The sequence below is a fragment of the Physella acuta genome, unplaced genomic scaffold, assembly GCF_028476545.2.
Source record: "Physella acuta isolate Inbredline_101_S28 unplaced genomic scaffold, ASM2847654v3 ptg000928l, whole genome shotgun sequence".
NCBI lineage: Eukaryota > Metazoa > Mollusca > Gastropoda > Physidae > Physella > Physella acuta.
The window spans coordinates 315,924-342,870 of NW_026732445.1; the positions used below are offsets into that span (position 1 = coordinate 315,924).

Here is a 26,947-nt window from a genome sequence, read left to right on the forward strand (position 1 = left end):
TCTTTCACGCATCTCAAGAGGTGAGAAAGTGTGACACCAAACTTTCGAAAAGAAGAAAGTCACTTTTTAAAAAATTTAAATTTAACAATTATTTTGCATAATAAAGTTTTTTTTTTTTTAATTTTGTTAATTTTAGTAAACGTTGATCAATATACGGTTTAATACCCAACCTTTTACAAGACGAAGAAGGTATGATGAGTATGACAAACAGCGGCGTAGCCAGGATCGTCTCAAGGGGGGGGGGTTCCAATTTTTACCCGGGGACAAACTGTCGATTTGCACCACCCCCCCCTCAGACTTTTGATTTGCACCCCCCGCCCTCAAACTTTCGATTTGCACCCCCCCTCAAACTTTCGATTTGCACCCCCCCTCATACTTTATATATATACCGAGGGGTCTATGGGGGGTCATAACCCCCCTACCCCCCCCCCCCCCCCCCCCCTGCCTACGCCACTGTGACAATAAGTGTTTTGGGAATAAGTGATAAATTATATTATCTTATAGATCTAATAAAAAATACAATTAGGTCTAGGGTTAGAAAAGCAGCTGTATGGTTTTTACTTTTTAGATTCTAGGCATAGAAAGATCTATATATCTAGATCTACATACATTTTAAGTAGCCTACGTTTGTTTAGGATATAAACCTCATAAATCGTATTGTTTCGCTAAAATCATTTTACAAGAGAAAAAGTTTTAAAATATTTCTCAGACTGACAAGTTTATACTTCCGTTTCAGGCCCAGCAACCAGGTTAGACCCATAAGGCAAAAAAAATTGCAAGTTCGAACTTCGTTTTGAAAAAGTTGAAATTTTCACCAAATGGCGCCGGTAATCGAAGGTTACTGGGGTAAACAAACATCTACCCTTGACTGGTGTGAAGAAAATTATGTGGTCAACTATTATGTGGCGGAATTCTGTAAGAATATTTCATTTTTAAATTTGATTATTTTGAATTTGTGGTAATCTATGATAGGTAATCTATCGTTTTAGGTACGTAAAATCGCCCGCGACTAGTAATGTGAAAAACAGGTGACTCCTTACATTTTAATAATTATTTCACATTTTGAGGAGGATTTATGTTTGAAAAATACAAAAATGTTTCCTTGTTTCATTTATGTACCTGTTTCTAAACGATTGAATTAAAACTTTTCATTAATAAATGAACACCAGCGATGTTTCCAACAGATGCAACCATGCTCATTTACTATAGCAGCCATCTTGTTAAAGTTTTATTTTTATAGACTTATAGCGCAAGATTCAGGCGGAAGTCACTCTATTTTACAAATGGCTGCTGTTTATATAGCAAATCTTGCTTGCAGACACTGCTGTTTAAAGTTAATTTCGGGCCTATATTGATATATTTAGCCATTGATTTAGGTTTATTATTCATTTATCTATAATATTTGACACAAACATATCACAATATACTTCTATTACAGCCTTGACAATGAGGTAACGTTTTCGTACATTAATAGCCGCGGGCGATTTTACGTACCCAAAACGATAGATTACCCTATGATAATCTATCGTTTTGGGTACGTAAAATTAGAGATACTCACTAATTTTAAATTTCGTTATTTTTCGATTTAAACATTACCAATGGAAACTAGAGATCTATCTCTAATCAATCAAATACTTAATTTGTTGAAAATAAACTCATTTGGAGCTTAATTACTGATTTTTATTAATTGGCCACTCCAAGCATTGCAAGCCAAATAATCCGTGACAACCAGATCGCCATTACTTTTCTGAAGAGACGAACTCTGCAGGGTTGACCTTGCAGCTGATTTGATTTTAGCAGAATATGCACAGTACATTTGATTTTATTACCACATTTCTATTCGTATGGACACTGTCTTCGTCAGAATAAAAAATCACATAATGGAATTAGATCTAGAATTTTTAAATATTTTTGTTTAATTTTTTTTTAAATGGAAGGGTGTTTAAAAAGGAAAACTAAATTCAAATTAATGAACAACATGTTCAAGAATATATAGTATAGATCTAATCTTTTTAAAGATATTCAATCCCATGCATGTTTTATTAACTAGTGTAAGTGTTTTAGCAATGCTTAATTAGGGCAATTCATAAAATATAGCGATGTCATTGTAAAATTAATCTAACCCTCTTCTCTCACTTCACTTGGGACAGGTGTGTTATTTACAAAGTTTTGTCTATGCTCAGTTTAAAATGTAAAGATTTGTAAGTATTTGATTTATTTTAAAAAACACTGCAATAGCATTCAAATTCATCAAGTTAGCGAGAAATACATTCTAAACAGCGTCACGGGCAGTGCGCGTGACAGACATCTCGCTCGCTTAGTTTTGTCAACCAGAAAAGTTAGCCTATCAAATACAATTAATTAGGCCTATAAAATAAAAAGAGGCCAATCGCATTAAAATGATCGCCTGTAAGCGAAGATATATGCAAATTACAAACATCGCTAGCCCGCCTGCGTTATTTTGTCAACCAGCGAGAGAAAACTCACAGCACAGTGTGCGCATGCGCTAAATCTAGTCCAAGTACTTTGTTATCCCAAGTTATAGGCCCTAATTAGTATTATAGGTCTAGATTAATATAAAGTTCAAATTAAATGTATTTAATTAAGATGTGTGTCTATTTGATTTTTCAAATGTCAGCGCATAAAAATTAATCACCCGAGAGCGAGAATTAGGCCTATGCCTATGCATTCCAAACATCGACACAGGCCAAGTGTGACACACGACTCGCTCGCTCGCGCTGGTTTGTCAGCGCGAGAGGCATCGCCCGCCACAACGCCGCCGGCACAGCACACACATGTCCTAGTCCATGCGTACTTGGTTTACTAAGTACTAATTAGTAATGTAAACCTAGACGCTAAAATCATTTAATTTATCAGGCCTCTAAAATCTTAATAATATATAATAAAATATATAAATATCAGTGGCGTAGCGAGGTCGGGTGTCACCCGGTGCCGCACTTAATGGTGTCACCCCCCCCCCCCAGAGGCGTAGCGACCCTTCCCGGGGAAAAAATTTCGATTAGCACCCCCCCCTCAAACTTTCGATTTGCATCCCCCCTCAAGTTTTTCTCTATATATTTTGTTTTTTTTTGCCTTGGTGTCACCCCCCCCCCCCCCCCTAAATGGTGTCACCCGGTTCGGTCCGCACCCCCGCCCCCTCGCTACGCCCCTGATAAATATATTTATATAATATAAACATTACTAAGCCTAATAAATGTATCAACGAAGACCAGTGAAAATAATATTATAATTAACCTAATTAAAATTTATGAAATCAATAAGAATTAAGACAAATTAATTAAGCTATAACAAATTTGAAAACAAATAATTAGGCCTAAATAAGCACACAAAGACCAACGCTCACTACAAATTCCAGGGATCAACACAAAATTAAAAAAAAAAACAGATCGTTGTGGTTTAAGGCTAAGGGCTTTTAGAGTCTTAGTATAATCCAAAAGCCAGGTGAAATATCCATAATTAGGCTTAATTAGTATAATTACGCTAGCAAAATAAGCTGAAAAAGAGTGTCAAGTGAAAAGAATACAATTATATAATATATAAGCAGCGAGAGGATACTACTGTACAGCTTCCGTAACAATAGCGATGACGTCACAATAAAAAATTACGTGCTTTCAGTGACCTTTTTTGGCTGCCGATTTCTAAAATGGATTCAAAATAATTACAATATTTTTTCACTAAACGATCAATCTAATAATACTCTACCTTACAGTGCCATTTAGACACGTAACAGTCCTTTATTTAAAGTTTTTAAACAACTCAAACTATACCCATGTTTCCGCTTGACCTCCATGGTCGGAAGCAAATTTAAAAAAAAAAAATCTGCCAAAAATAGCTTTGTCATCTTCAGATAGCTTAAAATACGCGAAAAAAACGCCATTTTTCGCGTGATAATTATTTTTAAACTTAATGTTAAGGTGGTCTCTCGAACAAAGCAGTAAAAATTGCCCAATCGTAGGCCCAGGTGAGGTAGCCATGTTCTGGTTAGCAACCAAGGACGCTTTAAAGTTAGTGAGCCTCGCTAGTAAAATCGCCCGCGGCTATTAATGTACGAAAACGTTACCTCATTGTCAAGGCTGTAATAGAAGTATATTGTGATATGTTTGTGTCAAATATTATAGATAAATGAATAATAAACCTAAATCAATGGCTAAATATATCAATATAGGCCAGAAATTAACTTTAACTTTAAACAGCTGTGTCTGCAAGCAAGATTTGCTATATAAACAGCAGCCATTTGTAAAATAGAGTGACTTCCGCCTGAATCTCGCGCTATGTCTATAAAAATAAAACTTAAACAAGATGGCTGCTATAGTAAATGAGCGTGGTTGCATCTGTTGGAAACATCACTGGTGTTCATTTATTACTGAAAAGTTTTAATTCAATTGTTTAAAAACAGGTACATAAATGAAACAAGGAAACATTTTTGTATTTTTCAAAACATAAATCTTCATCAAAATGTGAAATAATTATTAAAATGTAAGGAGTCACCTGTTTTTCACATTACTAGTTGCGGCCGATTTTACGTACCTAAAACGATAGATTACCGAATTTGTTGCCTGTTTCAAATGACTGTCTAAGGTCTTAGTAATTTAATTTATTTTTAACGAGCCGACCCGCGGCATATCATACGCCGCTATTTAGTTGTTTTATTTTCTACTTTTCAGTCATTCATAATTTGTGAATTCGACAGTACCAATGCTGCCACTGAAAATATATTTGCTTTAAAACACCATCAGTGTATCAGTAGGTCATTAAGGAGATACTACCCCCCACTCTCCTTTCCCCCTACCCTACACCCCCCCCCCTTGAAAGCAGCCTCCTCTTAGTTACCCTTCCCTAAGTTTAAAATCGTTTCAAACTAAATTATCTGCCCCTAGAGGGTGTGGGGAAATTGCGAGACGCGAAAAGCGAAATGGCGAGGCGGGAAAATGCGAGAAGGGCGCGAAAACGGTCGGTCACGTGACTTTTTTGTCTCGCATTTTACCACAAGCCGATACGTACGCTGGATGGTGTTGAAATGCGAAGATTTCTGCAAAAAATTTACCGCACCCGATTTTCCGTGGTATTTGGTCCAGACTTCAAAGACGTTTCGTTTACATTGTTAAAACTTCCGATTTTTCCGCCGCTAGACATACTGATGATTTGTCAACTCCCCCCATCTTTTGTGTCGACTTAGAATACCACCTTGTTCGAAACCGACGGAAATACCGCCGACAATAGATCAACTTCTGTCTTTTGTGTGGAACGCCGAGGCCGCCTGATTTACCGTCTTTGAAGATTGCCGTGCCCGGATCCGCTGCCGCCGCAAACATATTTTCTATTGTTGCATAGAAATTTTGTATTATAGCCGCCGCCTACGATTTTTTTTTCTAGCTTTTTTTACCATATAAATCTAAGCACAAGGAAATGCCTAAATCATTTGGATACAACAAAATAAAGTGACGTCACCGATATTATCAGTTGCTCGTGCTATATCGTAAGCTATGGGCCTACTTCAAATATTTTTAAAACCAAGTTGAACTTATCTGAATTTTTTGGTTTTTGTGGTGGTGTTATTTGGGGTTTTCCATAAATGACGTCACACTCGTATGACGATGTGTGATGAGGCGGAGTAGGGGAGGGTTAGATGTGAAGTCACACTATAAAAAAGCAATGTTAGAAAAAGAATTTTAGACGTTTTTTCGCGTTTTAGAAAACTGTTTTAATACATTGTAATAGGAATTGATTAAAATACTCTATTTTGACCAAAATTAGACAAGATTTTGGGAAAATATCGATGTTTTAAAAAAACTCAACTGCTGGTGACAACAATGAGCAAGACATTGCCAAAATTACAGAAATGATAAAAAATACAAATTATAAAAAACGGAAAACAGATGTTGAGCGTGCGGATGATGATGATGAGAACATGGGTGCCAGTGTTGTTTGTGGGATGAACGAGGAGGTCAACTGTGATGAGAATGTGAAATGTTGTGAATGTGGATTGGAAGAAGTAGCAAAAGAAAAATGTATAAATGGGAGTCTAATGAACTGGGTTGGGTGTACTATGTGTGAAAGATGGTGTCACGAGGTGTGTTTGAGGACTGTTTCAGAAGATTTTGTTTGTAAATTTAAATAAAAAAAGATGGAAAAAAAAAAGAAAAAAACTTTTTTCGCAAAAAGTGTCTCGCTATTTACCCTTAATTCCGCAGGTATGTCTCGCATTACCTTCTTGCATTTTCCCGCCTCGCCATTTCGCTTTTCGCGTCTCGCAGTTTCCCCACACCCGCCCCTAGAAGCCGTCACTAAACCCGGCTCTACGATTGTAAACATTTAGCGTGAACCAAAGCTCACCAGACCATGTAGGGGTGGGGTGGTAGGGAGCGCGCTTACAGCTTGTTTTCTAGCGTCTCCAAGAAGAGAATTATATATATAGATAATAGGTATCTATACTTCTATGCTTATATATTATATATCATATAGTATTATATATAGGCCTAATATATAACACCACATACAATTCTTAAAATCCTTTTTTTACACCATTTGAAAAAATTCAAGACTATTCATAGTGTTCAATGTTTATGTTTATATGTTAGGCTACTCTTGGCTAAAGAATTCGGTTGTATGTATGACAATAACTTTCGTGTAGGCTATACTATACCAGTGTTTCTTCTAGACTTTTTTCGGGGGGGGGGACGGACACTGTTAAAAGTAGGCCTATATATTTTCTATATAAATTTCATTTTGTTCGGGGGGGGGGGGGGGGCAGAACTCCTCCCCCCCTGAATAGATGCCTGGAAGAAACTGTTCTATACTAATCTATAGGCCTACTCTTTATATATTAATATTTAATATATATGCCTAAGTTAATATGCAAGGTGCGTGTTAAATTAGTGTCGGATAATGCCAAAACAATATATACTCTACTTTTAAAAAAATGACTTTTAAATTACTGACTTAATACTGAAGTCAATACTATTATGATCTGCGATTGTCAATGCTAATTCTCTCTGTAACTGAGCCCTACCATCGCCATAACCCTAATTTCTGACCATAAATTAAAACAAACCTGAGATTACAATACTATTTTCAACCTAAAACCTTTTTTGGACATCTGTAATAACATTTCACCAGTTATACTTTATGGCCTATGAACTATTCCATAATTTTCAGGGAATACACTCTCAAACTGTGTTATGATATTTGCTCCATTGTTGATGGTGTTAGTTGGATACAAGGAAAAACATGAAAAGCGTTTTATTTACAGCTTTTTGGCTTTAACTGGTGAGTGATATGGGTAGGTTTTGTTTAAATTGACTAATGTTTACTAAAGATTAGTGTAAGCATAAAACTGGTACTTTGAACAGCTGTATATAGTCTAAAGTCTTTAAGCTGTTCCTGAATTAGGGAACTTGTAGATAGATGTCTTTAGTGTGATGTACTATTCTAATTGAATTCTAATTTAAATCATTCAACCCTTATAGTGGATTTAAATCTTATAATCAGCTTGTAGCATATTAGGATAAAAGATTACTAATTTGTTTGTTTACATCATTGATCAATATGTTGTTTGATATCTACAGTGGTGGGCATCGGCTCTTGGTTGTTTCACATGACATTAAAGTACAGCATGCAGGTATGTGAACCAGCTATTGTCTGATATGGATGAGTTTCCTCTTTTAGTAGTTGTTCTGATATCAAAGGAAAGATTGTATTAACTTAACACATTGCGAGTTTCTATGTACAGAATCTGGCAGATCGTTTGCTTAATGATGTTGATATTTCTATTTATGTTAACAGCTGATGGATGAAGTACCTATGATATGGGGGAGCAGTTTTCTTATTTACTCATCGTTAGTATAATTTCTGTATACTTTTAAATATAAAAAATACCAACACTCAATTTATAATGTGTATGTATGTGAGTAAAAGTATATGCATTCATACTTTTTTCCTCAGATTGATGTTTGTATTTCAGGTATATGATGGATAGCAAGCCCAATAAAGAAAACTTCATGTTGAGCTGTGTTCTGGTTTTGTATTGTGTAATTGTTACCTTAGTAAGTACCTTCACTTGTTTCATGAAGAGTAATTTATTTCTTAATAAGGTCAACATTTGTTCTTGATTTGGAAGCCACCAACAGTAAAGCTTTAATTTTTTAAAGACTTTAAATTATTTGTATTAATCCATTTAAAAAAATTCTTTAATTTGATTTTTTATTGGAACTTTTAGAACTCCATATACAAACTTCTACTAATGTATCATAAGGGGTCATCCATTTATGACGTCCACACACGGAGGGGGGGGGGGGTCCGAAAAAAACTGACTTTTGTGGACGTATATGGTCTTGTATATGGAAAAAAGGTGGATTTTTTTTGTGGGGGGGGGGGGGGGGGTCCAAAATAAAAAAAAATTGTGGACGTCATAAATGGATGACCCCTAAGCTTTATTGAAATGATAAACTTTATTGTACATAATGGATTGATGTAGTTAAACAAGTGTAGCACTTTGTTACACCTCTAGGTCAAGTAGTTCACAGTGTAATATCACTAGATGTAGGGCCTGGTTTTTGTGTGTGCTCAATACTGAGTATTATAACTTTATCTCTAAAAATACAAACTTGAGATAAGCTACTTATCAGGCTAAAAATCAGTTCTAAATTTATTTTCCTCTAATGTTTTTGGTTTAATATTTCCAGGTCTACATCTTGATAAATGCACCAATATTCCACCAAGTGTCCTATGGTATCATGGTGTTTTGTATTGTTATACTGTCCACAAAAACTGCCTTGTAAGTGCAACTGGCAAAAATGATGATTGAATAAACCTTGAGATTGGTTAACATAACATTGACAACAGTTAAAGCAAACTGTAATGTGATCTTAGCTTATTAACTTGATCAGATCCTTATACACTGACATAAACAGACCAATGTATGTTGACTTAGACCCTTGTCTTCAGATAAACTGAAGTAAACATATGGCATAATGTTCAAACATGTCAAACTAAAAGTACCCTCCATACAAAGCATTGGAAAAATATCTAGACTGACTTAATATAGATTTTTTTATTTTAAAAATTAATTTGTGCCTAATGTAATTCCCTTAACTTGATTCAACTGGATAAAATTACAGTAAATCCATTTTACATTAAATTTTTACGTTTTCCTTAAATAAACTCATCACCTATCTCTTTGCTGTTCTTTAACTAAAAGCATCAGATTTTTAAAATTTTGTTATATTATGGCGGTTTTTTATTTCAGTACCATGAAATGTAAGAGGAAAATGCATTTGCTTGGAATAGGTTTTTATGCTCTCGGCTTTTTTCTATGGAATGTAGACAATATTTACTGCTCCCACTTAAGGTGAGTCGAGCAGAAGACATTTTTTCCTTTTATCTGTTAAATAGATTAGCAGTTTTTATTTAACTGTATTATTATTTAACTGTACCAATGTAAGTTAGTAGCTGTTTTCTATCTGTCAGAACATAGTTTAACAATCCTGAATGTGTAACTGAAGTCTTTAATTTGTTGCGTTGTCGTAGTATTTTGATTTGATGGTTTGCTAAAACATGAGTTGTACTGTCTACAGGTCTATACGAGAACACCCAGTAGGAAAAGTGTCAGGCATGCTGTTTGAATGTCACGCATGGTGGCATGTGTTTGCAGGTCTGGGCACTTACACTGGCCTGCTGTTTGGGTGAGTCTGCTAGAATTTGTGAACCCTTAAGTTTGGGTTGGGTTTGTCAAACTACCGCATTACACTTAGCTCTCATGGATACATGACTGCCACATCCTCAATATCAAATGGGTACCTGACTGTTCCAATCCACTTAGCTCTGGGTACCTCACTGTCCCAATCCATTTAGCTCTGGGTACCTCACTGTCCCAATCCTTTTAGCTCTGGGTACCTCACTGTCCCAATCCACTTAACTCTGGGTACCTCACTGTCCCAATCCATTTAGCTCTGGGTACCTGACTGTTCCAATCCACTTAGCTCTGGGTACCCCACTGTTCCAATCCACTTAACTCTGGGTACCTCACTGTCCCAATCCATTTAGCTCTGGGTACCTCACTGTCCCAATCCATATAGCTCTGATGGTTACCTGACAACTAATCAAGCAAAACACAGCTTGAATTTTTAAAATTTAGTCAGCTTATTAATGAGTGTATTGTGATCTAATTGTTTAGATTGAATTTCTACAGCATGAGGCAAATGTTGATGTGTTTCAACATTGTGACAAAACATCCTTAATTTTTTTTTATAGCAGCTGGTTGTTTTAAACTGCGAATTGTTTGAACCAAATATTGAGTTACAAACCTAATATCATGAACTTCTACTGTACCCACTTCCACCTAGTAAAACTTTTTCTTCAACTTTTCAGTGTTCACACACGATTACTTTTTCTAAAACAGAATCCAAAGATTAAGGTACAGTGTACTTTTTAAGTTTTTTGTGTGTGTATACATTTGTTTAAATTAAGTACCATTGTAGTTTTCCTAATTTTAGATTGAATTTTATTTCACTAAATAATTTGGCATGAGCTAAACTCCTGTTGAATGTTTAATTATCTGTCAGTTAGGTAATGATAATTATTTAGCTAAAAAGGTTCATTTGAATAGGGATTCAGAAGTTGTGGTTTAGTGGGGTCTTGGATAAATGTGGTATTGAGGACATAATTGTGTATGCATATATTTTTAGTAACTGATCCCTAAACAGCATTCATGACCCTGTTTTATTTTTAGTGAGATATCATTTTAGTTTTATTTTACTGAAGATGTTTCACTTTAGTAACTTACCAGGGGCTGAGACTGTATAATCATTCAAACACCTTTGACAATTACATACTGTGGCTATAATTTTTGGGTCACTGGCCATTTTATCACTCAGCCACTGACCTCATGTAACTGAATCTCTAAAATGTTGTGCAAAGATTTTAAACTGTCCTTTGTTTTCATTGCAGTATATTCTATGCTTTTGGCCATATGTTTCTGCGGACACCAAATCTAAGTAGAAAAACATCTTCAACATAACAACGTATTTCAGAAATAAATTGCTACTTAAGGTCAACCGTGGTGCCTTTTGAAATATGAATTCATTAACTGTGCATCGTAAAGAAGGCCATTAATTTATTCTCTTGTATTCTGGTGTGCTTCTCTATCTTAATTTTAAAAGATTATTTTATTATTTTCTAATATCCCAGTCTGTTTGGGTATGTAATGTTAAAATAGTATTTTTTTTTATAACAAAAACTATAAAAACGTTTTCTGGCTTTAAGCTTCTTTTTTTATACATATTGTTAATTGTTTACTCTGCAATTTATTTTTGCTATAATACTTCTGTGATTGCTCAAGATTAATTCTAAAAAAATAAAATGCAACTGTTGTAAGATAAGCTAAACACATTGCCACACCTCCAGATATTTTTAAGCTTGATATTTAAAGTTTTGGCTATAATCAGTAGAACATTTTTTGCTTATTCTAATGTTGTACTAGAACTGAGTCAAGTAGTTAGTCATATGTTATTTCTAATAGTTTTGTGCCTTATTCTGTGGCCGATAAGATAGTTTATTTAAAAAAAAAAAAAAATTTCCCAGCGTACTCAAATTACTTTTACTTGTCTAAAATGAATGTCAATGTAACCTCCCAGGATTATCCCCCTTCTGTTTAGCCTTAGTTACATAAGCTAGTTGCAAACTAAACTACATACATTCCTAGTTTTGCAACCTAAAAAATAATTTTTTGAAGACAGTTTGTTTTGTTGCCAGTGTACTTAAAAATGTCTTCTAAGCATAATATTTACATTTTAAAAACATGTAGTTATAATTTTAAAATGCCCTACCATTTACTTGTCATTGATAATTCCTTTAGTGAAATTAATTCCATGTTACTAATTAACTTTAAGAAACAATCGGTGTTACTTTCTTATTTTTTTAATTGAGTTTTTTAATACTTTTCAATCCAGTTTCATTTAGGTTATTTTTCCAAACATTTAATGTCTGATTGTTACATTTAGTAAATTAGTTAGACATGTAAAAAGAATCAAAATGGAGGATTTCATTGTTAAAACATATAATGGAATGTTGTTCAAAGTGAGCTCAATTTATTACAAAAACTGCCATTCATAATGTGATTTATATATTTTTTTAAATATTATTTTTTAATTAAAAAAAATACCAGTGTCTTAATTGTGAAACATCAGTAACAAATTTCATTGTTTTTTTGTGTTGTAATTATTGATTTTTAACCCAAAATAAATGTCCAATTAGGTGTTACAATATTGAACACACAATCAGTATCAGATATTAGTTTATCACATTTCTCATAACAATAAAAACTTAACTTCTGATTTCTGGTTGTGAATAAATCTACTAGTAGCCATAATAACTTTATGACATTCAAATTTATTATTTTTGCCTCATCTGTTATGGTAACTCAGGGACCTAAACAATGTTTACTTGTATCAAACAGAATTTTTTTACACTGCACAGCTGCTTGTCAAAAAATTTAATTACTTTCATTCCTTCTGTCAATGTTTACTCTTGTTGGACACATCCTTCCAAATCCAATTATATCTTATTATATTTAGAAATACAGCTAGGCAAAGATGTCTTCTAATAATCCTGGTGAACTATTATTGTTTTCTTAATTCTATAGATGTGTGCTTTTCTAGATTTGGTATATTATACATATTGATGTAAAGTGTATACACTTGCTGAAACCAGTTTTTATATAAATTTGCATTAATAACTGTAACTTTGAAAGTTAATTGTGTGAAGTATTCATTAAAAAGATTTGCATTATTAAAAAAAATTTCTGGTTAATTTTTTTAGATTCAATAATTTTACGGTAATTGGCTAAAAGTAAGGGGACGGCGTGGTCGAGTCGGTAAAGCTCATGGTTGCTAAACCGAAAAGTCTTGAGTTCGAACCCTCGGGAAGATGAGGCTCGTTAGCTGGGGACAGCCACTCTTCTAGGATAGACAACTCCAAAATCAAACAACTGCTGCCTTGTAGTTTGTTCTTGGTTGGACAAAGGCTATGGAAGCAAATCCAAAAAGATAAGCAGGCTGAAATCGGAGTCAATGGTCTCAATGGCGCATAACCAGTTGACACGTAATCCTTAATAATTGTAATGGAAGCATAGTCGAGTCGGCAAAGCTCATGGTTGATAAATTTGAAAAAAGGCTCGAGTTCAAACCTTCTGGCAGATAAGGCTCGATCCCTCCCAACACTAAAAATTAAGAACGAAGAAGAAGGCTAAAAGTACCACTTTGTTCCTAGAATGGTGTTTTTTGTAACAACACACAACCTGCTATTTATAGACAGCAAATGTGGTCAGTAGATTAGTCCTAAAACAGTAAACTTGACAACCCTATCAACATAAATATATTTTACAGCAGATGATTTTTTTCTAAAAAAAAAAACTGTATGTAACTTGCAAAAAATATTCTTTATTACTTATGCAAGTATTTAACAGCTGTGCAAATTTGTAAGTCCCAGAAAACATTTTAACATTCAAAACAAATGGTCCACACAGTCAACAGCCCACACATAGTGAGTAAAAAAATACTGAATACAAAAATGAAAGCACATATTGTGTATCGAACATTGAGCTAGAGTATTAAAAACCATATACAAATACTTCAACTAGTGATTTGCATCCTTGTTAATATTTACTTTTTATACAGATTTACACATAGTTAACTTACAGTGTCAAAACATCAATTATAACTTAAAGTTAAAAAAAAACAACATAAATTTAGTGTTAAACCCTATATCCATCTATCATCTATACCAACATTCATTGCAATACACATTTATGAACATGATTAACATTTTCACACTGACATTCATCCTATTTTAAATATTAACATAAAAAAACTATTACTGTTTAAGAAAACTTGGCATATAGGGTTAAACACTGTAATACCGGCCATCAATACAAATTATTAGCACCAATAGCTATTTCCCTTGTATCAAGAGAAATACAGCTAATAGTTTAAATGTATTGTTTGTCATCTCCTTTGCTACAAGGGAAATAATTAACTTTGGGGAAAAAACAGGATACATATAAAAACGTTAAACATTTCTCCAAGAAAATTTAAAAATTTTGATTAAATAGCCCTGAGAACGGACATACCAAAAAAAGAGATCCATCCAAAAGATTATCAACATATTACCATCTATTTCTCTCTCCCATACATTTTAAGCACACTGAAAGACAATATCTGGCCATTTAAGGTGGAGATATATAAAACATTTGTTTTAGAGAAATTTTACCTAAACCCCTTAAGAAATTTATTTTCTAATCTATTTTTAAAAAGCATATTTTTTTCTGCAAAATTGCCAATACATGAGATATTTTTATCAATATTGTAATACTATTTTGGGTGCGGAACACATGTAACATAAGTGCAGCACAACATTTGGACGGCTATTTTGAGAGAATCACATTATAGTCTGAGAGTTGTTAATCTACGTTGTTCCTTGCTTGGACAGCAATGTCTGAATTTGCAGTAATTTACTGAAGGTCTGGTTGGGCATTTTTCCTTTGTTGTTGTCCTTCCATTTTTTTAAGAGCTCCAGACATCTTTCAGGGTTTTGAGGTGTTATCTCAAGCAAAGTGTCTATGTATGAAGTTTCAACATTCATCAGTGCTACAAAGAAAAAGTTAAACATCATTACAAATACTACACTTTTTAAAAATATTCTAGAAGACAAATTGCCAGGGTGATACCACATTCGCTCTGGTCATTTTTCATTTGTTAGTGAGACTTCCCGCCCTATGTAGTGTACACCTTCACACATGCTGACGTCTGTAGCATCTATACCAATTTAAGACCAAAGGGACCAAGGAATAAAGGAAGGAATACCACAATACCAGGTGTCTAGATCTCCCAGTTTTGTTTATGTTGCATTGCTCTGATGAACACCCGCAGTTTTTCTAAACTTTTTTTTTAGGAATCAAAGAGTAAGTTTCCCTTAAGTGTTTAGACCAAGAGACTACCCTCCTGGTGGAATTCCTGCTTTTACAAATGCAGATACTGCCAAGGAGCTTATAACAATGAGTGAATGACTACCAATGGAGTAGTCCCACACAGCCTCCATCATAACCAATCTCAACTATTTCTCAACACACAAAAAATGGTGCATTGCTTTACTCCAATTAATATCTATACTCATTTTCCTGGGACTGGATTATGAATCACTTAATGTGTTTCCATGGGTCTCTGAGTATAGAGCCTCTAATTAAATTCAGCACAAATTATCAACCAGCTATAACAAAAAAGTCTGGACGTCTATAATAATGTCCGTATATTACTGAGGCATGAAGAAAAACACCAAATACCAACTCAAAAGCCCACACAATTGACCATTGTAGAATGTGGTGTGACAGTGACAAAATAAGTGAGTCATCATATTAAAACTCAGCAGAACTACAACGGCAAATTTATATTAAGTTAAAATAATGACAAGAGTCAAATGGTTTTAAAAGCGTTTAAATGTCATTATTTAAATCTTCATTTAGTTAATAGAAAAGTGCTTTCGTAAGTTATTGATAGATATAAAAAATAATTCTCTGTTAGGTTTAAATAGAATAAATAAAATAAGTGTTGGTTAAAACAACAACATTGAAAAAATTCAAATACCTGAGTTTCTGGTTATGAATTTGGCAAAAACCTGGCTTAAAACCACTCCCAGTCCATTACTTGTAAGTGGATGTATTGCCACCACGGATCCTGCAAATGCAAATTTATTCTTTCAGTCTAACATATTTGAAATTAGCTAATTAAAGTATGCTTAGTTCTAACAATAATCATTTTTGTATATTTGACTTCATAGTGTGCTGAAAAAACATTATAGACACATAGCAATCTTTTAAATGATTTTATCATGGAAATGATGCTAGGTGACCCAACTTATACACACAAGTGCTTTCATACTGAGTGAGAACAAAACTTACGGAACAATCTAAACAAACAAATGACTAATTGAGGGGTGGGTCCATTGTCTTCCCCTCCTCTGTGGAGCCACTTGCTGGCTACAGAAACAAGCAAGCGCTTGCAGAAGTGTTCCTCTGTCCAGGCTGCTCCCTGGTGTGCCAACAGCAGTTCCATTGCTTTCATCAGTTCAAATGATAAATCTGGGGAAAAAAATATGGCAAATTTATATCAAGCTGCAGAAAAAAGGAAACATTTCACACACACAAATATTTATTTTTGACTTCCATTATTAAGCTGCATAGCTTATACAACAAACAGAAGCACCTCTTATTAGGTAGTTGTGAATAAATCTTTTTGTTATTTCTTTAGTTAAATACATGCACTTTTTAAAATTTTAATCAGAAACTATGGCATTTAATCTATGATATGACATTTATAAAAATAATAAGTTATTTTTAAAAAGTTGCAGTTTAAAAAACTCTTGAATTACTCAATTGGTAGGATAGTCAACTTCTTAGGTAACATCATATTTAGCTTACCATCTTTTCTCTTGGATGAGCTTTTAAGAAGTTCATCCAATTGTTTGTGTAAATACTTCAGAAGTTCTTCAGGTGTATACTTCTTTTTTTGAATATCCCAGTGACAAATCCTTTGAAGTACATGACTGACCTATTGAAAGAAATATATCATACATCAGCTAATAGTTGTATAACAGTGTGTAGTGAAATGTGTCTCCTTCAGGGTGTGAGTGCTAAACAGAGTGGGTATTTAAGAATGTTTTCTTTTGTTTTGCCACTGAGATGGAATTCTCCTGGAAAGACAAAAGAGGGGAAGCCATTGGGAATGTGGAGGAGCGAGATGGAAGAAGAAGAGCTGACCACAGGCATAACCTATTTGTTGCTGCCTTTTTCTCCACAGCGAGTCAAGAGGATTAAGTTAATTCAAGAATTTAAATTAAATATGTGTGGCCATAATTTAACTACCTTTAGATATGTTTCATTATCATCTTTGTATACCACACTCAGCAAATATTCAAACACAAAGATGACAGAGGACTTTTTTTTGTGGCCAGTTGTAGACATGACATCAGGCCAAACCCCCACAATGGCCAGCAGCAGGGTAGGGGTGTCAAGGTAGCCACACCAGGCAATGTTGTACATAAGTACACGCACCTGCTCTATATCACCTGAAAACATCAGACAAATTTATGACAACATTCAGGGACGCTTTCATAGAAGTAACTTCCTTCGTTTTAAGTATTTTATAAGAAAGATAGTTACTTTTACTTGATTATTTTTTATTTATTAAAACCCAGTTGGTTTTTTGCCAATATAATTGGCGAACAAAGAAAAAGCCATATGGTACCAAATAAAAGGTAAAATAAATATTGGATTATGTGTTTAGATTAAATGTCTCTACTTAAAAAAAACCTTGTTATTTTGCTAAATTCAAGGAAACATATTTTTATCCAACTAATAAAACTTAAGCAAATCATTCTTACCTTGTGTTTTACAGAGACTAGTAAAAAGACGACTGAAAAAGACCATATGAAATTATTAATTTAAAAAATATATGAAGAAAAATCAATTAATTTAAATAATATATGAAGATAAATCAATTAATTTAAATAATAGAAGAAGAAAAATCAATTTTAGAGTGACCAAATACCACAAACTTACTGAGTTAATTTCAATAACACAAAACATTGGAATTTTTACACCATTAATCAAATCAAACATGAACAGTTGTGTAAGTATACAACACTGCCTACCTGAGAGACTGTTTGGCTGCCTGGCTTGTTAATTCTTTGTTGAATATGGCCGTCCACACAACCCCCATGAGTCCACTCTTGTCTGTATCCTAGGATATAATGGTGACATCAATTCAATGATACAATCTAGATGGCACACCCAGTTCTTGCTTTTATCATGGTTATACCAACATTTAAGCTTATAATAACTATGTAGACTAAAGCCCCTTCTGTATTTTTAAAAAAAAATACTTCTGATAAAAGGTCAGCTATGAGGAAATAGTGAGAGACATCTAACACACAGAACTGTTTGATATACATTACGTCAAAATTTTAGAAGATAAACCAACAATCGTTTACAAAAAAAAAACAACGAATTCATCATAAGATGACCTACCTGATACAATTTGATAAACTCTGAGAGAAAGTCTAAAAGCTTAGACTCAGCCTGACTGATAAAAACTGTCTTAATAATTCCTTTCTTCTGGCAGGCTGCAAACAGTTCTTCTAGGACATTCTCTTCTTTTGTTGACAGATACTGAAAGTTAATGATAGCAACGTTAATTATATTAAATTGGCCTATAAGATGATCCTTCAACTTTGGTCACACTAAGTGTGTAGTGAAAGCCCCCCCCCCCCCCCCCCTTCTCAACAGGCTTTTAACACACCTAAAGAAACCTAAAGTTTAGTCAACAGTGTCCAGTTATATTGGCTGGAGATTGTGCTGGTCACACATCATGGCCACAGAAAAAGAAAAAATTATTTCACCTACTCCACCGACACTTATGTCCAAAACTTTAAGTTAATGCAGTCAGAGTTTCTTCTATGCTAATCCTAATGCTATCAGAATTTTTTTCTTTTTATAAGCCACATAACACAATGAAAGAATTATCTTCGACCTACCCTGACCACAGTATGGGGCAAGACCTTCCACATAGCCTTGCTGTCACTGCCATCAACCCTACTGAGCATGGTCTCAATGGTCAGCTTGACATCCACTTGGTCTGTGTCCAGGAAAACTTGCAGGTCATGGTAGATAGCATCAGAAGGTGAGGGGAAGCTACTCAGGTTGGCTAATTTCTGTCACCATGGGAACAAAAGTAACAATAATTATTTGTCGAGCGAAGATTGTCTAACTTATGTTACTGTGAGGACAAAGTTAAATTAAAATTAGTAGAATAAAAAGAAAAAAAAATTAAATGCTAACAGATAGTTTAAGTTGCTACAAATTATGTTTAAGTTTATACTACAATAGAATCTTCAGTACAAATAAAGGCTTGTTACCTGTCTTTTGGTGGCAGGCTGTGCATGGCTCCTACTTTGTTGGACTGTGGCTCCACCTGTACTTGGAGAAGCCTGACCGACTATTTCTGCTTTTCTCTTTCTGTCAAGTGCTGCCTGGATTTTACTGTGAAGGTTTTAAATATTTTTATGAAGTTTGAACACTAGGCAGAAATGTATGAAAATACAAGATAATCGTGTCTAACTATTAGTTAAATGTTGTAATGATTTTTTATTTATCACATCAAAAATTTTCTTTTTTTTTTGAAAATTTAAAAAGTTAATTTAATTTGCAACTAAAACTGTCTTCGATGTTTCTGTTTATCATTTTAAATAGCCAAGTCAGCATTACATCCTATAATACCCAAGTGTAGACTAAATCTTAAGCTGTCATGTAAAATATGAAAAGATTACAGTACTACAGTGACCTACTTCATAGAAATTGCAGATTTTTTGGCCAGCAACAGCCTGGCCTCAGCCATGTGATGAGAGAGACTTTTATTAGCCTTGGTGGGTTTGCCCAATGGATGAACTTTAATGATATCAGCAGATGACGTAGAGGAGCCAAAGTTGACCGGTGCACCATCAGGACATTCAACAAATACAGGTGAAGGTGGCAGTGGTGACAGCAGACGTGGAATTTTGAAAAAGTGGAAAATTTCTGAGAGTAATGTTTCATTTGAGTTTCTTGAAGATGGGCTGGATGAAGCTGAGGTATTTAATTTCCTTTTCCTTACTACTGGATTAAATTGGGGTTGTGCTGGTTTTGTTGCTGATTGGTTGATCAGTGACCTCACTTGAGGGTGGGTCAGCGGTATAACTGGAGGGTCAGTCGATGGTAACACTGGAGGGTTGGTCAATGTTGTGACTGGGGGGTTGGTCAATGATACCACTGGGGGGTTAGTCAATGTTGTGGCTGGGGGGTTGGTCAATGATACCACTGGGGGGTTAGTCATTGATGTGACTAAGGGGTTAGTCAATGACACAACTGGAGTGTTGGTAAATGTGATTGGAGGGTTGCTCCATGTTGTGACAGGGGGTTTGGTCAGTGACACCACTGGGGGATTGGTCAATGTGGTAACTGGAGGGTTGGTTAATGTTGTGACTGGGGGGTTAGTCAAGGATACCACTGGGGGGTTGGACAATGACACAACTGGAGGGTTGGTCAATGTTGTGACAGGGGGTTTAGTCAATGACACCATTGGTGTGTTGGTCAATGACACCACTGAAGGGTTGGTCAAAGACAACACTGGTGAGTTGGCTGATAATGTAACTGGAGGATTGGCCAAAGACACCACTGAAGGGTTGGTCAAAGACAACACTGGTGAGTTGGATGATAATGTAACTGGAGGATTGGCCAAAGACACCACTGAAGGGTTGGTCAAAGACAACACTGGTGAGTTGGATGATAATGTAACTGGAGGATTGGCCAAAGACACCACTGAAGGGTTGGTCAAAGACATCACTGGAGGGTTGGTCAAAGACATCACTGGAGGGTTGGTTGATGATGTAACTGGAGGAATGATTGATGGCACCAAAATAGAGTTGGTCAAAGGCGTGACTGGAGGGTTGCTCAATGTCACTGGAGGGTTGCTCAATGTCACTGGAGGGTTGCTCAATGTCACTGCCGGGTTGCTCAATGTCACTGGAGGGTTGCTCAATGTCACTGTAGGGTTGCTCAATGTCACTGCAGGGTTGCTCAATGTTACTGAAGTGTTGCTCAATGTCACTGCAGGGTTGTTCAATGTCACTGCAGGGTTGTTCAAAGTTACTGGAGGGTTGCTCAATGTCACTGCAGGGTTGTTCAATGTCACTGCAGGGTTGTTCAAAGTTACTGGAGGGTTGCTCAATGTCACTGCAGGGTTGTTCAATGTCACTGCAGGGTTGTTCAATGTCACTGCAGGGTTGCTCAATGTCACTGCAGGGTTGTTCAATGTCACTGCAGGGTTGTTCAATGTCACTGCAGGGTTGCTCAATGTCACTGCAGGGTTGTTCAATGTCACTGCAGGGTTGCTCAATGTCACTGCAGGGTTATTCAATGTCACTGCAGGGTTGTTCAATGTCACTGCAGGGTTGCTCAATGTCACTGCCGGGTTGCTCAATGTCACTGGAGGGTTGCTCAATGTCACTGCAGGGTTGTTCAATGTCACTGGAGGGTTGCTCAATGTCACTGCAGGGTTGTTCAATGTCACTGGAGGGTTGCTCAATGTCACTGCCGGGTTGCTCAATGTCACTGGAGGGTTGCTCAATGTCACTGCAGGGTTGTTCAATGTTACTGGAGGGTTGCTCAATGTTGTTACTGAGTGGTTCAAAAATGAAGTGACCGGAGGGTTAATTGGTTGGAAGTTGGAAGTATCAAACTTTGACTGACTGTCTAATTGAGCCAAACTGGGAACAGAGCTTCTCCTAGGTTCAGAGCTTACAAAAGAAATACATTTGGCAGCTTTTGAATTTTTGATGGCATGAAACTTAGCAGGGGGTGGCTGCTCTTCATCAGCATGTGCAATGTCTTTGTTAACACAAGCTACAGATGGCTGAAGAAGATGGGATACTTCTTTGGCTGGTTGACTGGATTGATGGGCTGGAGGCAATAAAGAAACAGGTTTGGTCTGTGTGAGGGTGGTGTCTGGACCCGGAGCAACTCTTGTAGCAAGGTGCTGGGCTGGGTGAGCTAGGGCTGGACCTTTGGGGCCCTTGACAGCTTTGAATGCTGAATCTGGAGACATTATGAAAGCTGAGGAAAACCTGGGAACAACGGTGCTGTCAGCATTGGCTGGCCTAGGAGGTTCATTTGATGGAGGCGCTAAGCTGTCAGGCAGTGTTGTATCTGAGGCATTGTTAAAGGTTACTTTGTTAGATACAGTGTTGTCTGACAAATAATGGATGGATGCAGTGGTGTCTGACAAAGAGTTGGATGCTGTAGTGTCCGATGATGTATTGCCTGATATTTCGTTGTTGGTCACCACATTGACCGATACTTCGTTGTCAGTATCATCACTGCCTGCTGCTTCGCTGTCAGTTATCACACTGCCTGATGTTTTATTGTTAGACACATTTTCTGATGCTGTGTTGTCTGATGCTGTGTTGTCTGATGCTGCTTTGTCAGTTGAAGTATGGCCTGATGTTGGGTTGTGAGACATCACATTGCCTGAGGTTGGGTTGTGAGACATCACATTGCCTGAGGTTGGGTTGTGAGACATCACATTGCCTGATGTTGGGTTGTGCAATACTTTATGTTTGGGATGTCTATTGTGAGATTCTGGGAAGGAAAGAAATGATTTCTGCGTTGAGATTTTTTTTTCTTGAGCAAACATACAGAATTTAACAAGCTTAATTAAGTAAGTGAAAATTACAAATATAATGAAAGTTACAATAACTTTCACAATATAAATCAAGCTTTTTTTAACTTTCTTTAAAATTAAAATTAATTTACTTGAGCTGTTGTACAAAAAACATCAGTGGCTATCAAAAAGATTATTTGAGGCATATGAAAGGAGACCTAAGCAGTTATATAGACACTAGGCTATTTCACATAGCTGAGGCATTAGTGCCATGGTATCAACTACTACAATGCTCAATGGTAACGGATTTAAACTTTAAAAAACAATTAAATGAATAAAAACAAGCTCACAACCCCAACTCATCAATGTTAGGATTGTAAATCGAATACTCTTTATAATGCATTTTATTTTAGTGCTACATTCATTTATTCATCACTTAAAACAAACACCCCGGGTACCCAATTATCCATCTTTAGTTTACAGCACAAAGACTGAAAAAAAAACCCACTTAACCACAACATCTTACGACTCACCATAAGTCTTGTGATTCCTCAACTTTGCAGGTAACACCCGCTTGTTTCTTGTCACCACTTTGTCTGGTTCCTCATCAGAATCAAATGACAAACTGCTGGTGTCAAGGTCACTGGTGTTTACATCGTCAGATTTCTCAGCCTCTTCAACTTGCTTAGCCCCTATCTGACATGGTTTTTTGTTGGGGGCTGTCTTAGGCTGAGACTTGTCCCTGCCTTTGTTTCTTGTTGCTCCACTTTTACCCTTGTACCTGCTTGTGTTCCCTGCCTCCATCCCTGAATGGTTCAAAGACGGCTCACAATCTGAATCACTGCTCAAGCACTCCTCACTCAATTTAGCTTTTCCACTTCTAGATTTGCTTACAGATTCTTTCTTAGTTGTGGATGCTTTCTTAGTTGTGGGTGGTTTCTTAGTTGTGTTCTCCTTTCTTACAAGCTTTGATGCGTCTTGTGTCCTCTTATTTGATTTAGCTCTGCTCAGCATCTGGGAGATTTTGAATGCAGCATACTCCATCTGGGTTCTCTTCTTCAGGGGCAAGTCTGTGTTTTGTGGTAAAGTGCTTGCTTTACTGTGAGGCAGGTCTGTGTTTTGTGGTAAGGTGCTTGCTTTATTGTGAGGCAAGACTGTGTTTTGTGGTAAAGTGCTTGCTTTACTGTGAGGCAAGACTGTGTTTTGTGGTAAAGTGCTTGCTTTACTGTGAGGCAAGTCTGTGTTTTGTGGTAAGGTGCTTGCTTTATTGTGAGGCAAGATTGTGTTTTGTGGTAAAGTGCTTGCTTTATTGTAAGGCAAGACTGTGTTTTGTGGTAAAGTGCTTGCTTTATTGTAAGGCAAGACTGTGTTTTGTGATAAAGTGCTTGCTTTACTGCGAGGCAGGTCTGTGTTTTGTGGTAAAGTGCTTGCTTTATTGTGAGGCAAGACTGTGTTTTGTGGCAAAGTGTTTGCTTTACTTTCATCCTCTGATGATAAGCCAGGTTTGATATCATCTGTTTTGTTACTGGCTGTTACAGAGTTTTTCTTGCTTGGTCTACCTCTGGGTGTTGTAACCTTACAGGTGATGTCATCATGGCCCAAAGAGCCCCCCTTGTCTGAAGCTTTGGGAGATTTGTCAAATATTTGATTGGCAGGTCTTTGATGGGTTGAGACAGGACTAGCACCCTCAGTGTTAGGTGGGAGAGGTGTCTTTGATGGAAGTTGCTCACTGTCACTCTCATCACTGCTGAGGTCACTCATGTCTCCCATGATGTCCTGAATGTAGTCTGTGAGAGAGATGGAGGCAGCTGTTGGAGCTGGGGGACTGGATAGGGGACTGACTGGGGCGGAGGGACTAGCAAGCAGAACAGAGGAACTGGATAGTACCGCTGTCAGAGCTGGGGAACTGACTGGCACTACAGGAGGACTGACTGGGAAAACAGGGGGACAAGATTGTACAGCTGCCTGAGCTGGGGAAGTGGTTTGGACAGCTGTCAGAACTGACTGAGTAAATGGAACAGCAGGGCTGGATTGGAGAGTTTTGACAGCAGGACTAGTTGGTGCAGCTAAAGGACTAGCGGGAACAGCTGGTAGACTAAAGGGAACAGCTGGTAGATCAGAGGGAACAGCTGGTAGATCAGAGGGAACAGCTGGGAGATCAGAGGGAACAGCTGGGAGACTAGAGGGAACAGCTGGGATATCAGAGGGAACAGCTGGGATATCAGATGGAACAGTTGGGAGATCAGAGGGAACAGCTGGGAGATCAGAGGGAACAGCTGGTAGACTAGAGGGAACAGCTGGTAGACTAGAGGGAACAGCTGGTAGACTAGAGGGAACAGCTGGGAGACTTGTGGGAACAGCTGGTAGACTAGAGGGAACAGCTGGGAGATCAGAGGGAACAGCTGGTAGACTAGAGGGAACAGCTGGGAGACTTGTGGGAACAGCTGGGAGATCAGAGGGAACAGCTGGTAGACTAGAGGGAACAGCTGGGAGACTTGTGGGAACAGCTGGGAGACTAGGGGGAACAGCTGGGAGTTCAGGTGGAGCTGTGTGTGAAACATCCTTGTCAGACATGCTCAACTTTTTCTTTCCACGTGATGGTGTCTGTGGTATAGAAATACTTTCAATTCCTCGTTTCTCTTCTGACAATGATGATCTCCTTGTCTGGCTCCTAGTTTTACGCCTGGGTGGTGTCTGAGGAGGTTCCTCCGAAGTTGAAAGCGACAACGATTCTCTCCTCCTACCTCTCTGGCTGGGTGGTGTCGGAAGAGGTAACTCCGAAGCCGAAGGTGACAAAGATTCTCTCCTCCTACCTCTCTGGCTGGGTGGTGTCGGAAGAGGTAACTCCGAAGCCGAAGGTGACAAAGATTCTCTCCTCCTACCTCTCTGGCTGGGTGGTGTCTGAGGAGGTACCTCTGAAGCCGAAGGTGATGGTGTCTGTAATATAGAAATACTTTCAGTTCCTTGTTTCTCTTCTGACAATGATGATCTCCTTGTCTGGCTCCTAGTTTTACGCCTGGGTGGTGTCTGAGGAGGTTCCTCTGAAGTTGAAAGCGATTCTCTCCTCCTACCTCTCTGGCTGGGTGGTGTATGAAGAGGTACCTCCGAAGCCGAAGGTGACAAAGATTCTCTCCTCCTACCTCTCTGCCTGGGTGGTGTCTGAAGAGGTATCTCAGACGCTGAAAATGATTCTCTTCTGGTGCCCCTAGTTCCAGTTCTAGACAGTGAGGGAGAAACTAAAGCCGTTCTTGTGTCGGTCATCTTTGAAGGTGTCACCTGATCACAGGGCTGGCTCCTAGTTTTGGATGGTGAGGGAGCAGGTAATGGTGTCAAAGATTCACTGGTATGGCTACTGGTTCTAACTCTAGATCGAGGGATTGTCTCTAAAGCTAAAAATGGTGAGCTCTCACTATTCTGGCTCCTGGTCCTTATTCTTCTCAGTTTAGGAGAAACTGCATCATTAGTTACATTACTATTATCATTCCCTGCAGTTGTTGCCACATTTTGTTCTTGCATAATGTCATTATCACTGTTACCTGAGCATAAATTAACACTGGATTCATCCACACATTTTAAATTAATTGAAGAGTTATTAGGCATATCACCTACAACAGAGGCACTCTCAGTGCATAGATTCGAATGTAGAACAGGTTCAACAATACTGTCAGTATCTGACACTAGTATCCCTGAGTTATCTCCCATCACAGTTGCAATTGTACAGTAGTCTCCCTTGTCACCAGGAAAGCTCATATGGTCAGCATATAGATTTTGCTTTGGACTAGGTTTACAGTTTATATCTGTTGTTGGGGTATCAACAGGGTCACTTGCCTGCAGGATTTTAATCCCTACTGGCAAGAAGTCTCCAGCGTCCCCATATTCACAGACATTGTTGGCAGACAGGGCTGCTAGTCTAGAGAATACATCTGGCACTTCTTGCAGTAAGTCTTCAGTCAATGAGGTGTCTGGAGGTGTTTGGGTGTCTAACTCAGGAACTCTATCTGAAAAATCACCCAGATCAGTTGCCGAGTCCACAGGTGTAAAACCAGGTGAAGTTATAGTTTCACTTGGTGTTGCGGTGTTTGCAGGTGTGCTGATGGGTGATGCTGCCTTCTTGGGTGATGTTGCAGGAACTAGTGGTGTGGTGTTGGATGGTATCACATTTTCACCTGATGTTCCCCAGTCAACAGGTGTGATTGGGAATGTATTTTCACATGTTTTACAGTCAACAGATGGATTGATGTTATCATCCGAAGTCACAGAATTTAAAAACTGGCACAACAGACTGACGTCAGCACTTTCATCACAGGACATCCCTATGTTACTGTCTTCCAAACCCAGGACAGATGAATCTACAACACCACTTGCTGCAGGCACAGTTTCTCTGTCAGAACACTGTAGGGTGGACTTAACAGGTGTGGAGGGCCTGTCATCCTCTTCACTGTCAGAGTTGAGGTAAAATTTTACGGTCCTCTCTCTTGGAGACAAGTCTTCGTTGTCTGAAAATTTTAACATAAACATATTATTAAGCAATATTATATTTTTTCCTAGTAGGGTTGCATAACTGGCTAGCTGGGAATATGACTGGCTAGGTGGGTGTTACTTCCAGCAATATTAAGTCGATACAGAATTAACAACACAACTCATGTCTCCTTTCTACCTAAACTAACAATTCCTATCACTTTTACCTC

The 26,947-nt window shown here is 37.2% G+C and overlaps 3 protein-coding genes across 3 annotated transcripts; 1 reads left to right on the forward strand and 2 right to left on the reverse strand.

Annotated features, from left to right (window-relative positions):
- Positions 1-732: 732 nt before the first annotated feature.
- On the forward strand, positions 733-12,579 carry LOC131953531 (alkaline ceramidase 3). Its single transcript, XM_059316749.1, has 10 exons — positions 733-915; positions 7,177-7,287; positions 7,587-7,639; positions 7,804-7,856; positions 7,982-8,063; positions 8,703-8,794; positions 9,266-9,367; positions 9,594-9,701; positions 10,387-10,432; positions 10,966-12,579. Exons 1-10 carry the CDS (start codon positions 819-821, stop codon positions 11,014-11,016), a joined length of 795 nt encoding a protein of 264 aa, XP_059172732.1. The 5' UTR covers positions 733-818; the 3' UTR covers positions 11,017-12,579.
- Positions 12,580-13,472: 893 nt separating this feature from the next.
- LOC131953548 (uncharacterized) lies at positions 13,473-17,208 on the reverse strand. Its single transcript, XM_059316770.1, has 5 exons — positions 16,931-17,208; positions 16,487-16,616; positions 15,968-16,147; positions 15,654-15,743; positions 13,473-14,660 (listed from the first exon to the last, which is right to left on the reverse strand). The coding sequence occupies exons 1-5, from the start codon at positions 17,141-17,143 to the stop codon at positions 14,479-14,481; spliced, it is 795 nt and encodes a 264-aa protein (XP_059172753.1). The 5' UTR covers positions 17,144-17,208; the 3' UTR covers positions 13,473-14,478.
- Positions 17,209-17,714: 506 nt separating this feature from the next.
- On the reverse strand, positions 17,715-26,777 carry LOC131953544 (mucin-2-like). Its single transcript, XM_059316765.1, has 6 exons — positions 22,793-26,777; positions 19,411-22,237; positions 18,982-19,105; positions 18,601-18,777; positions 18,095-18,235; positions 17,715-17,807 (listed from the first exon to the last, which is right to left on the reverse strand). The coding sequence occupies exons 1-6, from the start codon at positions 26,775-26,777 to the stop codon at positions 17,715-17,717; spliced, it is 7,347 nt and encodes a 2,448-aa protein (XP_059172748.1).
- Positions 26,778-26,947: the final 170 nt, after the last annotated feature.